This window comes from Mytilus californianus, unplaced genomic scaffold, assembly GCF_021869535.1.
Source record: "Mytilus californianus isolate M0D057914Y unplaced genomic scaffold, xbMytCali1.0.p SCAF_4, whole genome shotgun sequence".
Taxonomy (NCBI): domain Eukaryota; kingdom Metazoa; phylum Mollusca; class Bivalvia; order Mytilida; family Mytilidae; genus Mytilus; species Mytilus californianus.
Window position 1 is genome coordinate 8,634,515 of NW_026262690.1, and position 18,986 is coordinate 8,653,500.

Sequence of the window (18,986 nt, forward strand, 5' to 3'; positions counted from 1 at the left end):
ATACTCGATCATACTCGTGTATAAAATTAAGATCATATTAGAGTTATCTCTCTTTATACAGCTGACCGGTGTGCTTGTAATGTGTAGTCACAGTGTGTGTATTGTTCTGATCCCAGACATCAATCATATAGCTTTATCATCACAAAAAACTTATAGCTTCAAAACTAATATGAAAAAAAAATTTAAATCATATTACATAGATTGATGACACACTGAACGGATAAAGTATTCAGAGGATAAACTTAGAACTTATGTTACATTCAAATCAAATTTTAGAACAGAAAACTATCTTTCCATTATGAGGAATTTTGAACAGGGACGACCCTTAACAAAGCTCAGAATTTCATCACACCACTTTAAAATTGAGTCCGGAAGGTATCGGGGTACTCTCCTAAATGATATAACTTGTACTCGTTGTAACTCTGTAGATGTGGAGGTTGAATATCATTTTCTATTTCAATGTGTTAAATTTGATGATGACCGCATGCATCTATTTCAAGAAACAACTAAAAGTTGACCCAATTTTCCAAATCTTAACTCAAGGGATAATGGTGTGGCTTTCTTGTCTGCCTCAGACACGAGGAGGACTGTGTGAATAACACAGCTTCTTGAGCACCACCCTAGGTGTCTGTTGCAGTAGGGAAACATACACTATTCTCAAAACCTTTTACTTGCAGTATATGTTATGCTGTGAATAAACTTGAACTTTTCTTACCTTTATAGATATAAGAAGATGTGGTATGAGTGCCAATGAGACAACTCTCCATCCAAGTAAAAATCTACAAAAGCAAACCACCACAGGCCAAAGCCCAACACGGAGCCCTGGCCCACACCGAACAGCAAGCCACAAAGGGCCCCAAAAACCAATAGTGCAAAACCATTCAAACGGTAAAACCAACGGTCCAATCCACACAAAAAATGTTTGTTTCTCCGCATCAGATACGAGGAGGTTTGTTAGATCTCTTAATTATAAGCTCACAATCCTAGAGCATCGTCCCTTGGTATCTGTTTCAGCTAAACAATCAAATATAGATATACATTTCCAGCCATGAAATATAAAAAATAAATAAAGAAAAAATAAAATAAAAATAACTGCAAATAAAATCTAGATAGAGGTCATTTGCCACATCTCTGGAGCAAGGCAACTTTTATTAAAATAATTTTTTTTATTTAATATATAATAGCCTGTACCACTCTATATCAATATTTTAGGTGTATTACATGACTGTTATGTAAAATACTGTATGTTGTAAAGATTATATTTGTATGCCCCCCTGGGACCTAATTTGGAAAATCAAATATCTTATATTTTATCTTATATAATTGTCAGGCTCATTTAAAATTATCAAATTCAGTTTGAGTGTTTTCTGTTAAAGATGTACAAGTGTTTGTGAATCAGTTTTATTTTTCTTTTCTCTTGATTCTGAGACTACTATAACACAATATTATTTATCAATATAATGTGTTATAGTAGTCTCAGCTTGATTGTATGCTTGTAATGCGTCCTTTGATGATTAGCTTTCAATAAAGTTTCGGGTGTTGGTTTCATATATGTGTGCTGAGATGTAAGTCTCAGATGTGCGGAATACTTTGTTTTATTTATTTATTTCGTAAACATTTTTATATTCGGTCAAAAGCTTTCCAGAGTCTTTTTTATCTTTCTAGAGCGAACGTACCAGTAACCCAGTAACCCGGAAAAAAACGCAACCGGTTCGGGTTACACTAATGTCCTGACAATGTCCTGACAATGTCCTGACAAAGTCCTGACGGATATGAAAATGCTAATTACGTTTTCATTATTTAAAGGATTTACTTTAAATTTGGAACCAAGCAAGATGACAACATTAATTTATTAAATAAAAGAAAAAAAATTAAAAAAAATATTTTTAAGAGTTAGAAAACTTGACCTGACCAACTTCGACTTTGAAATCACTAATGTCCTGACCGATATGAAACGGCTTAATACTTTTTTATTATTCACAGGATAGACTTCAAATTCGATATCAAGGAAGATTAAAACATTTAATCCAAAAATATAAGAAAAAAATGCAAAAAAAATAATTTTTAGAGTTAGAAAACTTGACCTGACCAACTACGACTTTGCCGCGATTAATGTCCGGACCGATATAAAACTGCTAATTTCCTTTTTTTCTTTGGAAGGATTGACTTCAAATTTGACACCAGACAAGAAAGTAATATTGATTTAATACTTATTTGAAAAGAATTGGGAAAAAAATACTTTAAGGGTAAAAAAACTTGACCTGACCAACATCGACTTTGTCGTGACTAATGTCCTGACCGATATAAAAGTGCTAATACTTGTAACATTGTTGGTATGATTGAGTTCTTATTTGAAACCAAGTCAAATTATAACGTTTTCTTTTTAATACTTTTTATAAAGTAATTGGAAAACAATATTTCATACGAAATAAAAACTTGACCTAACCACCTTCAATTTATTAAACTTAATACACAAACAAAAACGTTTTTAGTTCTTACCTTATATTGTCATTGAATTTATATTTATCTTATCCATAAAACACAACATCCAAAGCAAATAAATTTTGTTAAATGAAAAGATAGGGGAAATATGAGTACAAGTTGCTGACTGTGAGTATTGTTTACCCCTCATCACAACTCTACTTCATTTGATTTGATTAATAAGTGTGACTAATGAAACTAATTATTGAATTATTAAACCCAATTAAATAATTATAAAAGTGAAATGTAATTAGTTACCTACATTAATGATTTTAATAACTAAGTAAATGGAAAGGTTTTTTCTTCTTGATGTAACAATTAAATAAAAAAAAACTGTATAAAAGTAAACGCAAAGGAAGGTGATATGAACCATTAAAATAAAATCACACCTATATTAATTACTATAATCACAAATTGGAATGTTTTCTTTCCTATCTGATTATTTATTTTTTGTTTATCTAGTTATTGAGTGATTATACATGTCATATAAAGGCAGGAAATGAGATTCGTATTGTTTAAAAACGATGTATATACAAGCATATAAATTACAATTATGTTAGAATCACAAAGAAATAAAATAAATTAATACACACAATTTTCACTAACAGAAAAAAAGAAGACATTCAATTAAATTGAGTTCAATAAAGATAAATGGAAAAGAACAATTTAGTCACGATTACCTACCACAATGAAAAACGTTCATATCTAATATATAGGAGTTAACACAATACAACACAACACAACACAACACAACACAATACAATACAATACAATACAATACAATACAATACAATACAATACAATACAATACAATACAATACAATACAATACAATACAATACAATACAATACAATACAATACAATACAATACAATACAATACAATACAATACAATACAATACAATACAATACAATACAATACAATACAATACAATACAATACAATACAATACAATACAATACAATACAATACAATACAATACAATACAATACAATACAATACAATACAATACAATACAATACAATACAATACAATACAATACAATGTTCAAGCATCGCGATGTTCATCACAGTACCAATCTTCTGAAACTCCTGAACATGTCTGATGAACCCACTTAGTACAGCTGATCCGTCCTCTTTTCGCTTCACATCCAATCATGTTCTCAAAAACATCTGGTTTACCACACTGACAACTACACTCAATTCTTCTGGCAAAAATCCTAACAAAGTCTGTACTTGATGTTGTATTTTGAGGAAATGGTGTAAAATGTCCTTTTTCCAAACACGATATTAAATGTGGTCGCATGTATTTCTCAATAAACTTCGTACGTCTTTGAGTGTTGAGTTTTTCTTTATGACAATATTCCACCATGTTGGCAATAGCATAAACACCACAGTCATATCCATTTGTTTGTTGTTGAACATCAGGTAATTTAACAAGCAAGTTCTTTTTTCCATGAGAATAAATAGCTGATAACTGAATTTCTGTCGATGGTGTTAATCTGAAATCTTTACTGTAACTATCTAACACATAAACGGCACTATCCTTTTTAGTCTGAAGAGATGTAATCCAATGAGATTTTCCGGTATGGTGAATTTGCACACATGGTGTATCTTGACTGGTGAATGTCCCGAAATTTTCTGTCCAACACTGTTTATCTTCATCAAAAAGAGGCGCTAAACCTGTTGATTGAAATCCAGATATAATTGGAAATTGTTTCGCTAGCATATTCATGCACACATTTATAATTTCGGAACATAGCCATGAATTATTCTCCAACATAAGTTTGTGTTCTGTATTTAAACTTGCAACCCAAGGTGTATGGTTTATACTTTTAGCGTCTGTTGTTAATTTACGCTTTTTCATCGGAAGTCGGCAGGTACTCTTCGGTGACACGGACGGCGATATAAGCTGTATTTCATCCTCATCCTCCGAAAATCGCAATTTCTTTCCTTGTTTAGGTGTATCACAAGTGTTCATATCCTGTTCCTTACATTTGAATTTATTTTTTTTCTTCGATTTAGGTGTTTCCGTTGTGGACGATTGTTTTCCTGGTGTTTCTGGCATATCGATATTTTCCACTATTTCTGAATCCGGCGCTGGTAAAACTTCGGTGTTATCATAATCATTCGCACGTGGTTTCTTTCTTCCCGATTTTTTGTCGTTCCTTTTCAAATTTCTCTTGGATAGTAGTCTTAAATTAACAACTCTCGGTTTATTATCGGTTTCATCACCTAAAAACATTTTTGCAGCTAATATATGGTAACACTGTGTTGTCGATGGACACTGACATGTTTCTTTCGGTAGTAAGGTTACAGCATATATGTTTCCTTGAGTTCCCTTCACCATAAATGCCTTCTGCTGTTGCACAAATGTTACATTGTCGTTTTCTACTGTAAGACGGGCTAACGATTTTTGCGACAGATTCTTATCAATAATTGACACAACTTTCGGAATTTCGGTTGTTATTTCTTCACTGTTTTTAGTACATTGTTCACTATCACAAACCACACTTTGTAGTTCATTACTTTCGATATCTTCAATTAACGGCACACACTTTGAATCTTCACTTAACGGCACAGAATTTGAATCTTGATTTAACGGCACAGTTGTTGATGTATTTTCAGTATATTCCTTAACGCATTCTTCTCGCACAGAATCTATTTCGGACATCACATGTTTCACAATATCATCAGGTTTAATCACACGTTTCGGTATACAAATTTCATCTTTTGGAATGCGGGCGTGTCTGAATTCATGTCTCAAATTGTAATTTCCTACACCGGCTAATCCTCTCTGAATTTCTGTTATGTAGTATACTTGAAGGTAATACATGCTTAAAACGAAGCAATCAACAGGAAGCTCTTTATATTTGTTTAATCGTTTGATAACGGCATTCATGCTTTCACACGCATTGTTGGTAACACCAGAAAACGGATCATAAAGATTTTCGTACTTGTTAATTATCCACTTCCCACAATGAAATAATATATCCTTTTCCATTTTGTTGAAATATGAAACAATCGGTTTTGACCACTTTACCATAAGCAATTGTTTTTTCTCCTTGTATTCTTCAACACTATCACAACGCAGTAATTCTCTTATGTTCGATAGATAAAACGCAATGTTTTCCTGATCGGCACCCATCTTATGTAAATTAAATTTGGCATCGGTTATCAAATGGTTCCAACACATTATAACATCGCTATTCGGAAAATTCTTTTCTATTGCATTCACTAATCCTGGTTCACGATCTGTAATAAATGGCACACACTTTCTGTTTAGCTTCGGAAACACTGATGACACAAATTCGAAAAATTTTGAATGCATTTTTTCTTTCTTCCTTCCATGTATAAGAAATGCTACTGGCATGATTGGGCGGTCTTCAAAAATTATGTTACGGAACACTAGCGGCGACACATAGAAATCTCATATACATAGTCTTTCTATTTTTTAAACGAACATGTCTTTTTTTGGTGAATAGCCTATGTTGGTCAGGTCAAGTTTTTTGGTCTTTTGAATATTTGCTTTCTTTTCATTTCTTTTTATTTCTTTGTTAAATGTCGAAATCTTCCTTGCTACTAAATTTGAAGTTAATCCTTCCAAAGATAAAAAAGAAATTAGCAGTTTTATATCGGTCCGGACATTAGTCGCGGCAAAATCGTATTGGTCAGGTCAAGTTTTCTAACTCTAAAAATTTTTTTTTTTTCATTTTTTTCTTATATTTTTGGATTAAATGTTTTAATCTTCCTTGATATCGAATTTGAAGTCTATCCTGTGAATAATAAAAAAGTATTTAGCCGTTTCATATCGGTCAGGACATTAGTGATTTCAAAGTCGAAGTTGGTCAGGTCAAGTTTTCTAACTCTTAAAAATATTTTTTTTAATATTTTTTCTTTTATTTATTAGATTAATGTTGTCATCTTGCTTGGTTCCAAATTTAAAGTAAATCCTTTATATAATGAAAACGTAATTAGCATTTTCATATCCGTCAGGACTTTGTCAGGACATTGTCAGGACATTGTCAGGACATTAGTGTAACCCAACCGGTTCTTCTTTTATAGTAGACTTTAAAAATAAAAATGGCCGCTCCGGCGAAAAGCTTGCCGAGAGATGCTCAAATTATGACTGCTATTTTGAAAGATCTTGGTGTTACTGAACATGAGCCACGAGTCATTAATCAAATGCTTGAATTTGTTTACAGTAATTATTGACCTATCTTTATTGTGTTTGCTGTTTGTCAATAATTTAAATTATGACACATAATTTGGACTTGGTTGTTGCTCTGCATTTTCAATTTTTACTGTCAGATGCTTCCTCATCTTCGCAAATTATATAAAAAAATATCCCAAATGACCACAAAAGCTGAAGTTCTACAGCTGCATATAATCGTGATACACATTTATGATAAGCAAACACACAAGCGTAAAATATGCATCTGATCACAATCATGACACTGACGGGGTCAAAAATATCCCAGAGAAATTGCGGTCCCACCAATAATTTAGCAATAAGAAGAAAAAAATTAGCGACAAGAAGAAAAAAATTAGCGACAAGAAGAAAAAGTTAGCTACAAGAAGACAAGTTTAGTGACAAGAAAGTTTATATTCTATCAAACATTTTGTCAAAACAATAATCATGATAATTGAATAAATTTTTATAGAAAAAGTCAATTACTTACAGCTGATTATTTGTTGTTTAATAAAGTTTCAAATTTTGTATTATTTAGTAGCGCTGCGCTACAGTTTCGTTATGAATTTGTAGTTAAAAAAATATATATATAAATTATTTTAAAATAAGAATACACAGAATAATTTGTGTCATGCATACATGTATATATATTATATCACAATTTTTTTTTTAATACTTTTATCACTAAAATTCAAGCGACTGTGATTATATATATATTTATGGTCCTCTTGAGTCTGAAATAAATAAAGATCTTATTATTTGGTTTGAATCTTTGATATGTCAACCCTTCCGATTCTTACATAGGTACTATAATGAAAATACACATATATTAAAAAAAACACCCTTTAATGCATGTTTCTATATTTATTATAATAATTAATATTAACATTTCTTGATGCTAAATTAGTCTTCTTGACGCTTCTTGTCGCTCGCTAATTAGTGAGACTCAGAATTTTGATAGTAATGATAGTAATATTAAAATCCTTAAATAAAATATGCAATACAAAATTTGATGGTGTTTAAATAAACATCATTTAATTAAATCATTATTGATTGTAGTTACATGCATTAATCAATATTTTATGTAAGTTAATAATGGGTTTTGATAATTTCTCAATGAAGATCAAAAGTGAACGGATTGTGTTTGCAGCTTGGGTTATTGTGTAATCCTTACAATTCCAAAGGCAACAAATAAAAAACCTGTAAACTAGATTTTATTGTTTTAACATTACAAGACATAAGCATATATAAGCCGTATTGACTAAAAGCCTAGAAAAGACATTAATTACATTTTTAACAGAAGGATTATGCTCTAAAAATCATTTCATAGTTTGAAGTTCACTTTTAAGGCTCTTTGGTACAAATCATTCTGAGCATATGAAATATCTAAAATTAGTTAGTACATTGAAATAAATTAAAAAGGATTAACAATGATTTTTGTTCAAATACAGCATGTACATATAATTAAATAACAAACAAAATTAAAACCTATTAACAATTCAATAAACAACAAAATCATTATTGCTGATACCATGGTTGAGGCTATTCAGATTTTCTCCCATGCTAAACTATTAAAGAATACACAAGTTATCTCCCTTATTACATACATTGTATCAATGAAAATGTATTGAAACTAAGTCGACAATAAAGTTCAACTAAATGAATGATTAATGTTATGTGTCTTGTTTTAAAGACTGATTCATAATCATACATCTTGTTAACACCCAAAATACATATTTTACATATATAGGGCTATATATGTTAAAAGGTTTTGAAATCGTTATAACCAGAACGAAATGCCTGTTCCTGAGTTTTTTCAAGTTTTTTTTAGTATTTTGTTCTCCAGAAAAATGCCAAAAACAGACAGCAAACTTTGAATTTGACATTAAAGTAAGAATGATAAATGGATTAAAGTTTGTCATGAAGGATCAACAGTTTCCTATCCATGTCATTTAATTGTCTTGTAGAGGGCATGTATAGTGATGCTCATGTCTGTCTGTCCATCAAGTTTATGAGTATTGCTCAGCTTAGTGGGAATTACTGGGAAAACCTGGTTTTGAATTAAGCATAAACTGGAATAATAAATTTTGTCCATTAGTGGAAAATTCATTAAACTATATATATAATTGTATTTGAAAATACTAAACACCCATTAAAATCACTTCAATAGCTTAATTACTAAAATTCTATATTTCTAAATTCTTTATTATCTTTAAGCCTTACGGCTCATCAGAATAATCAAATACATGTACAGTGTATAGATATGGCATATTACAAACAATATTAACAATATGCATAATTAACAATAGCTGACGTCAGAAGTTTCATCAATACAAAATATCTTTTATTACAATAAACTGTTTCGTAATTTAAAAGAGAAATGTATATACTTTCCTAAGTTACAAAGCTGTTTTGTGTTTTCACTGGACTATTAACTTACAAGTTGATGGCCTAGACCAGTAATATATTTTTATATATTTTTTCGCAAATCAGTATATCTACTACATTGAAGGATGAAATGAAATTCATCCTATATTACTCCTAAATCACAAAAAATACAATTTCTTTCATTTCTATTAGTACCAACATAACGTCCAGTTTCAAATACAAAGGTTATGTGAAGACAAACGAATCCTTGTTATACATTTACGAAAAAGTACAGGAATGCATTTCTGTAAATAAAATTGCAAAACTACATTTGTTACCACATACTTATATAATCTACACTTTGCAGAAGAATCTAATAAAAAATGTATCTCTTGGTTAGCTTGATCAAACAAACGCTGTCTTATCAAAGGTAAATATGAGCTGTCTACATTTAACAACCACTGATTATCCCACAATTTATTCATACCAAGACTATATATCAATCTTTTTACATATGTTGCCCAATTCATACATTTTGAACAATTTAACACAAGCTCTTTATAACAAGACCTTAATATACAATTGTCACTTACTAAAATTTTGAACCAAAATTTAAGTATCCTAAAGTTACGCTCATACTGCAGTGGAAATCTACCTATATTTAAAGAAGACAATTATCATTGCAACAAACCAATATGATAGCGCTAAAAAAATATTTAAAAGAAAACTTATTAATAGAAAAATATATATTTTATAAAAATAAATGACTCAGTAGGGGGGAGAACTGCTGGAACCCCTGGACTCTTTTATTGTCATAACAACAAAGATAAACAACAGACACCATATGTTGTATAAACTAAAAACATGGACTACATGTATCTATCTGAGCAACCTTTGTCTTGCAATCATATTCTGCAATGTACCAAACTATTTCAGCTGTGTTTACTTAATATTACTTTCTTAAATTAATTAATTGATGGTTGTCTATTAAACCGTTGTACATCTTTTGCCATATATTATATTATGCATAGAATGTGTATAAATTACTATTATGTTCATGTGCAAATAAAAAGAAATTCATTATAAAAAAAAAAAATTAAATCATAAAATTGAGCAATCACTAAAATAAGTGATAATCATTTGTTCTAGTAGTACATCTGACTGTTTACTGTTAATGAGTTATAACACTTACCTTCAAATTTTGATAAGGTGATATGAATTTAACATTTGAGAAAATCTGTTAGATTTGAACGCAATATTATGAAACATTAAATACAGATCACATTCAATAGAATTTTGGTTTTGCATTTACAGTTAAAAAGTTTCTGCAAGTGTGAGTAGGGCTGCAAGGGATATTGTAATGGTCCCTGTCTGTTCCACAGTCCATCCTTTCGAAATACATCAGCACTTATAGACAGCTGTTTGACAGAAAGCTTGCATACAATGTACATGATAGGATGATCAAAAAATGTACATGGCTGGAAAAAAATGGATAATGTTTTATTGAAATTTACTGTTTTGGAATTCATTTTAAATTATAAAAAATATCTCCCTCAGGCATAGATCTGCTTCCTTGTCGCCTCAGGCATTGATCTGCTTCCTTGTCCCCTCTGGTAGAGATCTGCTTCCTTGTCGCCTCGGACATAGATCTGCTTCCTTGTCCCGTCGGACATAGATCTGCTTCCTTGTCCCCTGGGACATAGGTCTGCTTCCTTGTCCCCTCGGACATAGATCTGCTTCCTTGTCCCCTCGGACATAGATCTGCTTCCTTGTCCCCTCGGACATAGATATGCTTCCTTGTCTCCTCGGACATAGATCTGCTTCCTTGTCCCCTAGGACATAGATCTGCTTCCTTGTCCCCTCGGACATAGATCTGCTTCCTTATCAGAGTTTGACTTAACCTTTGGTCCTGTTTGGTATTATAATCTCGTCAAAGTTTAAAGTAGCTTTTGGATTTTTATGCCCCCGCCATAGCGGTGGGGGCATTAAGTTTTACCCTTGTCCGTCTGTACGTACGTACATACGTCCCAAAATTGGTTTCCGTTCTCTAACTTGAGTTTGCCTCAACCAAATGTTATGAAACTTATACACAATGCTCATTACCACAAAACACAGATCAAGTTTGAATATTGGTGGCGTCACTTTAACCGTTCTAGAGTTATGCCCCTTTATAAATGGAAAAATTGCAAAAATTTTAGTTTCCATTCTCTAACTTAAGTTTGCCTCAACCAAATGTTATGAAACTTATACACAATGCTTATTACCTCAAAACACAGATCAAGTTTGAATTTTGGTGGCGTCACTTTAATGGTTCTAGAGTTATGCCTCTATAAATGGAAAAATTGCAAAATTTTTATTTTCTTCTAAATATCAAGTATTTTTAAAATTAGAGTTATCTTCCTTTGTCCATGATTATAGTTGAATCAACTACAATCAATGCTTTATTCAATGCAATGTTTAATTTTGACTTCCACTGATAAAACGCAGATCAAGTTGAATTTGGGTAGTGTCACTTTAACCATTATTGAGTTACGCCCCTTTATAAATTGAAAGATTGCAAAATTTTTAGCTTCCATTCTGTAACTTAAGTTTGCCCCAACCAAACATTATGAAACCTATACACAATATTCATTACCACAAAACTAAGATCAAGAACAAATTTTTTGTTTCCGTTTTCTAACTTTAGTTTGCCTCAACCAAATGTTATGAAGCTTATACACAATGCTTGTTACTACATAATACAAATTAAGTACGAAATTTGGTGGCGACACTTTTACCATTCTTGAGTTATGTCCCTTTATAAACATAAAAATTGCTGAATTTTTTGTTTCCATTCTCTAACTTTAGTTTGTCTCAACCAAATGTTATAAAACTTTAGTTTGTCTCAACCAAATGTTATAAAACTTATACACAACCATTCTAGAGTTATGCGTGTTTACAAATAGAAAAATTGCTGAATTTTTATTCAAAATATTTTGCCTCTAGCATCACTGAAGAGACGCTGATTGTCAAAATACGCTTCTGGTGCAGGAAGTTTGGTACTATTTGGTACTTCAATATTGGAACGAAAATACTTATATATTGTTTTATTTAGGTTAACTGTTTTCAAATTTTTGAAATCATTGTGAAATGAGAAATGTATCATTGTGAATTGAGGAATGTATCATTGTGAATTGAGAAATGTATCATTGTGAATTGAGGAATGTATCATTGTGTCAGAATTGAGGAATGTATCATTGTGAATTGAGGAATGTATCATTGTGAATTGAGAAATGTATCATTGTGAATTGAGAAATGTATCATTGTGAATTGAGGAATGTATCATTGTGAATTGAGGAATGTATCATTGTGAATTGAGAAATGTATCATTGTGAATTGAGGAATGTATCATTGTGAATTGAGGAATGTATCATTGTGAATTGAGGAATGTATCTCCCTCGTGCATAGATTTGTTTCCTTGTTTATATTTGGTTTTACATTTAGACCTGTTTGTTTTTTCTTCAACATTTGTAATTGATTTTGGATTTTCAAATATTTTGGCTTCCAGCATCACTTAAGAGACATTGCTTGTTGAAACGCTCATTTGGTACAGTAAATTTGGTATTGTTGATGTTATTTATTCACGGTATTATAATTATATACATGTAGTAGACTTCAATTACAAAAAAAAAGCCTAAAACACAATAAAACCTGTTATCTATGACACAATGTACAAAACATACATGTATATCTGACTGTATAATTAACAGGATATGTATCTGATATATTAGAAGATGCCAGAGTATACTCCAGTCATGCTAGCAAGAAAACTGTCGATGCTGATGATGTCAAGCTGGCCATACAATGTAGAATGGACCATTCCTTCACATCACCTCCACCAAGAGATGTAAATATAGTTGTAATTTAAGGTTTTTTTTTTTACAGTAGGGAGTTTGGTTATGTTGGCAGATCTTTGATAATCTCTGTTTTTTGGTAAAGATGGCATGAAATGCAATCAAAACCCTAAGTACTGACTTGATTTCTATATCTTCCAAGGTTTATCACTACCTTTGATAGCCCAAACAAAATAGTGCAGTGAAATGACCATTATTTAGATCCTATCCAGTCAAATGTCATGCAATTTATTGATGATATGTTATACTTTGATATTTAAGTTACAATATTATAATATGAGCAAGGAAGATAACTCCAACTCAAATTTTTAATTTGCCTAGCAAAATACAATGTTTAATTTAAAAATTCACAAAATTGCTAAATGAAAACAATCTTTACCCTTCATCGCTCACATAACCATACTGACTCATTAGACCTTGACACTTGATATAGACACTTGTTCAAAGATTGTATGTTTACAATTTGGTGTGTATTTGGTCTTCGTGTAGTTGGGTTTATCTCATTGATCAACAACTCTGCAACTGCTTGCAATTTTTTTCACTGTAACAGAGAATTGTATGTAAAAAAAAAATATTCATAAATAAATTGTTCAGCCTCTGAAATTGTGAACTATGATTAAATTCATCATAAGCCTGGTCACTTTAGTGTAGGAATGTCATTCATTATTTTCTATGACATAAGCATTTTTGATCTAACACAACCATTTAACACATTTTGTAGAATACAATATAATTAACAGCTGTACCCTGACAGATGTTTGATTCATAAACATGTCTCTTTGATATGAAACAACTTGTTTAGATTTCCACTGTTGAGCACATAGCAGATTGCTAGTCTTCTGTGGGTTTTTGTATTAATTAATTTTTGGTGTTCTCAAATGACATTTCTTGATTTTACTTAAATATGTGTATGTCACTCTAGGAGTGGGAACTAAATCACAATCACCTTTGTAAAATAGATAAGAATTTTATCAGTGTCACATTGATTTAATAAAGAATGCTGGTTGTTTGCATTGGCTCTTTGAAATGTTAATTTAAAATGTAAAATGGCTGTTAAAGTTCACACATGCTTAGAGTATACATGCATGGTATACAGTATGAAGGTGGCCATAATTAACCTTGTCGAGAACAGATTTACTTTAGTTATGCCTTAATTCATAGACAGTTTAGTTATTCATTTGTATTTCCATAAGAATAAAGGACATGGTGTAAAAAAAAAAAGCACCATCTGGCCTTAAACAATGAGAAAAAACCCTTCCATACACATGGAGCACGCTATTAAAAGGTACGGGAGAAACAATTTGAAAAAACCCTACCATACACACGGAGTAAGCTATTAAACATTGTTAAAAGGTCCGGGTTGAGCAATGAGTAAAAACCCTATCATACACACAGAGAAAGCTATAAAAGATCCTGCTGCTCTTTTCACAAAAAATCTTTAAGAGTATAAATACTTTTAAGTCATACACATTTCAGTATAAGATTTTTAGGCAGAAAAGTGTCACTGGATGAACAATGACAAAACCCCTACCATACACATATGATAACCTATAAAAGATTCTAGATTAAGAGAATGGAAAACTCCTACCATACACACACAGTAAGCTATAAAAGGTCCTGGATGAACAATGAGAAAAAACCCTATCATACACACGAAGTAAGCTATGTAAGGTCTTGGATTATAAACAAAATGGAAAACCCCTACCATACACATAGGGTAAGCTATAAAAGGTCCTTGATTAACAATTAGAAAAACCCCTACCATACACATGGGGTAAGCTTTAAAAAGTCCAGGAGGAACAATGAGAAAAACCCCTACCATTCTTGTGGAGTAAGCTATAAAAGGTCCTGGATGAATAAAATGGAATACTCCTACCATACACATTGAGTAAGTTATAAAAGGTCCAGGATTAACAAAATGGAAAACTCCTACCAAACACATGGAGTAAGTTATAAAAGGTCCTGGATGAACAAAATGGAAAACTCCTACCATACACATTGAGTAAGTTATAAAAGGTCCTGGATGAACAAAATGGAAAACTCCTACCATACACATTGAGTAAGTTATAAAAGGTCCTGGATGAACAAAATGGAAAACTCCTACCATACACATTGAGTAAGTTATAAAAGGTCCTGGATGAACAAAATGGAAAACTCCTACCATACACATTGAGTAAGTTATAAAAGGTCCTGGATGAACAAAATGGAAAACTCCTACCAAACACATGGAGTAAGTTATAAAAGGTCCTGGATGAACAAAATGAAAAACTCCCACCATACACATAGAGTAAGCTGTAAAAAGTCCTGGATTAACACAATGAAATAATTCAAAAGAGTCTATTAACAAAATCATGTGGTAAGCCACATTTGAATAATATTAGTTTATTGTCTTGATTTTTTCTAAATATATAAGTTTGAAGACTGAAGGAAAGAAATGGCAAATTCAAATATGATAAATATCTAAATAACAGGTTGTACATTATTATTTCTTGTAAATATTTCCAGCTTTTGATGGATATAGCTAAACATAAGAACAGCCAAGCTTTGCCTTTGATTAAACCTTACAGTGGACTGAGGCTTCCTCCAGATAGATACTGTTTATCTGCACCCAACTACAAGATGGCCAGTCATAGAACTGTCAAAAAGGTAGGTTAACAAACAAACAAACAAACCACTAAATTGTCAAAAAGGTAGGTTAACAACAAACAAACGAACCACTAAACTGTCAAAAAGGCAGGTTAACAACAAACAAACGAACCACTAAATTGTCAAAAAGGCAGGTTAACAACAAACAAACGAACCACTAAATTGTCAAAAAGGTAGGTTAACAACAAACAAACGAACCACTAAATTGTCAAAAAGGTAGGTTAACAACAAACAAACGAACCACTAAACTGTCAAAAAGGCAGGTTAACAGCAAACAAATGAACCACTTAACTGTCAAAAAGGCAGGGTTTTAGCTAGGATTTTGTCAAAAAGGCAGGGTTTTAGCTAGGATTTTGTCAAAAAGGCAGGGTTTAAGCTAGGATTTTGTCAAAAAGGTAGGGTTTAAGCTAGGATTTTGAGGGCTTTAGTCACTTTTGTATGATTGCTCGTCTGTTTCAAAATAACAAGCTTTTTAAAAGACAGTTATAAATGGATAGTATGTAAATAATAGAACTTAAAAAGCAGAAAAAATGAAAGGTCAGTGTCCTTTGTTTTTGAGATATAATCAATTGAAAATTTGGCAGGTGATAATTCTCTCTAAATTTTTTATACATTTAACATTGGCACATTTTTTCTTTCAAAAGTTATGAAAAAATAACAAGGATATTATAAGATTTTTAAAAATGGCTTTTTAAACTCATATGTTATAAAATTATGAAAAGAAAAGTAGGAGTTAGCAGGCAAACTTTTTATACTAGGCAGTACATGGATAAAACTATTGGATTCTGATTATCTGACAAAAAGTCATAAACAAGAGTAGCGAACATCCGTAACTTAAAGTCATATGAAACAAGTTTCTTGAGATTTTAATGTTATCGAAATTAATAAACCAATGCATGCATATATACTATACTAAGTCTTCCATGGACATTTTTTTTTATATTTATTACACATCTACATGTATAACATATTATCGACAAATAATATTTCATTCTGTGGTTGTTGATCACAAGCTAATTAACTTTCGAGTTTGTTGCCCAAGTTTACCGTATCGTGACATTGATAAACAATAAAAAGAGAGCATGTGGAAAACATGACAGATAAGTGAATTGAAAGAGCCATGACATTTGTTTTTATATTTTCCATAAGTTCCCATTTGTTAATTAAACTATTCCTTAACAGTTGTAAAATCTTTAGCTGTATTAAATTTGTTCTTTAAGAATCTTTTATTACTATTTACCTTCAAGAGCACTTTTTTTTACATTCTTTCATCCCGGTTTTGCCCTCGCACTTGTGATGTGTGGTGGCAGAAGTTATAATGAGAGGTCTCCTAGTTAAGGTCATTGCATCAGGAAAATAAAGGCAAATTAGTGTCTGGGAAGTCAATATCGGTACATTTATGAAGATTTTGATAATGTAAAGGATTATCTTTTTAAAAAAAAGTTCAGGTTCATTTCTTTTAGAGTAAAACATAGCCATTCAAGTATATAAAACATATTCAACTTTTTTTTTAATTTGAAGTTTCTTATGACTTTAAATTACAATTATCAGGAATTTGCTTGAAACACTAAACAAAATTATATAACATGAGCATTTTGTGCAATTAAATTTATTTGTTTATTCTCCATTACAAAAATGTATATTGAAATATTTAACAGTATAAATTATATTTGTACATATATATTTGAATACAGGAAATGTATTTTTTCTCAAAGAAAAATGAACACTGATTTAAATAAAAATTTGTTATTTAATTTTTATACAACGCAGTCGTATATTGGTATGACGTTGGCTTCGCCATCGTCGTCCAAAGACACATTGGTTTTCTCACAATAACTTAAGTTTAGGTGAATCGATCTCTATGAAATTTTACCCTAAGGTTCAATACCACAAAAGGAAGGTTGGGATTGATTTTGGGGGTTATGGTAATAACAGTTAAGGAATTAGGGGCAAAAAAAGCATTTTTGTAACTTCCAGACAATAACTTGTGTGTTAGTGTATGGATCTCTCTGACATTGTACCATAAGGTTCCATATCACAAAGGGAATGCTGGGATTGCTTTGGGGGGTAATTGCCTCAAAATTTTAGGAATTAGGGGCCAAAAAAGGGGGAAAAAACAATCATTTTTCTAGTTTCATGACAATAACTTGTGTGTAAGTGTATGGATCTTTCTGAAATTGTACTACAAGGTTCCATATCACAAAGGGAAAGCTGGAATTGAGTTTGGGGGTAATTGCCCAAAACGTTTAGGAATAAGGGGCCAAAAATAAACATTTTTCTAGTTTCAAGACAATAACTTGTGTTCAAGTGGATGGATCTCTCTGAAATTGTACTGCAAGGTACCATACCACAAAGGGAAGGCTGGGATTGATTTTTTTGGGTAATTGACTCAAAATTTTAGGAATTAGGGGCAAAAAACAAGTATTTTTCTAGTTTCAGGACAATAACTTGTGTGTAAGTGTATGGATCTTTTTGAAATTGTACTACAAGGTTCCATATCACAAAGGGAAAGCTGGGTTTGAGTTTTGGGTAATTGCCCTAAACGTTTAGGAATTTGGGGCCAAAAAACAAGCATTTTTACAGTTTTCAGACAATAACTTGTGTTCAAGTGTATGGATCTCTCTGAAATTGTACTGCAAGGTACCATACCACAAAGGGAAGGCTGTGGTTGATTTTGGGGGTAATTGCCTCAAAATTTTAGGAATTAGGGGCCAAAAAGGGGAAAAAAACAAGCATTATTGTCGAGCCTTCGACTTTTGTCGAAAAAGGGAGACATAGCGATCCTCTATTCTGTCGTCGTCGTTGTCGTCGTTGGCAGCGTCCACAAATATTCACTCTGTGGTTAAAGTTTTTAAAATTTTAATAACTTTCTTAAACTATCCTGGATTTCTACCAAACTTGGACAGAAGCTTGTTTATGATCTAAAGATAATATTCAAAAGTAAATTTTGTAAAAAAAAAATTCCATTTTATCCGTATTTTACTTATAAATGGACTTAGTTTTTCTGCCAGGAAACATTACATTCACTCTGTGGTTAAAGTTTTTGAAATTTTAATAACTTTCTTAAACTGTCCTGGATTTCTACCAAACTTGGAAAGAAGCTTGTTTATGATCATAAGATAGTATCCAGAAGTAAATTTTGTAAAAAAAAATTCCATTTTTTCAGTATTTTACTTATAAATGGACTTAGTTTTTCTGCCAGTTAACATTACATTCACTCTGTGGTTAAAGTTTTTAAAATTTTAACAACTTTCTTAAACTATCCTGGATTTGTACCAAACTTGGACAGAAGCTTGTTTATGATTAAAAGCTAGTATCTAGAAGGAAATTTTGTTAAAATGTTGTTCCATTTTTTTCGTATTTTACTTATAAATGGACTTAGTTTTTCTTCCAGTTAACATTACATACA

The 18,986-nt window shown here is 31.4% G+C and overlaps 1 protein-coding gene across 1 annotated transcript in view; it reads left to right on the plus strand.

Moving 5' to 3' along the window:
* Nucleotides 1-6,555: 6,555 nt before the first annotated feature.
* The window catches only part of LOC127737405 (transcription initiation factor TFIID subunit 9-like), a 30,492-nt gene continuing 18,061 nt past the window's right edge, over nt 6,556-18,986 (plus strand). The window contains exons 1-3 of the mRNA XM_052248059.1: nt 6,556-6,683; nt 12,788-12,924; nt 15,437-15,577. Of these exons, the coding sequence (XP_052104019.1) occupies nt 6,563-6,683; nt 12,788-12,924; nt 15,437-15,577 (399 nt within the window). The 5' untranslated portion in view covers nt 6,556-6,562. The remainder of the gene's footprint in view (nt 6,684-12,787; nt 12,925-15,436; nt 15,578-18,986) is intronic.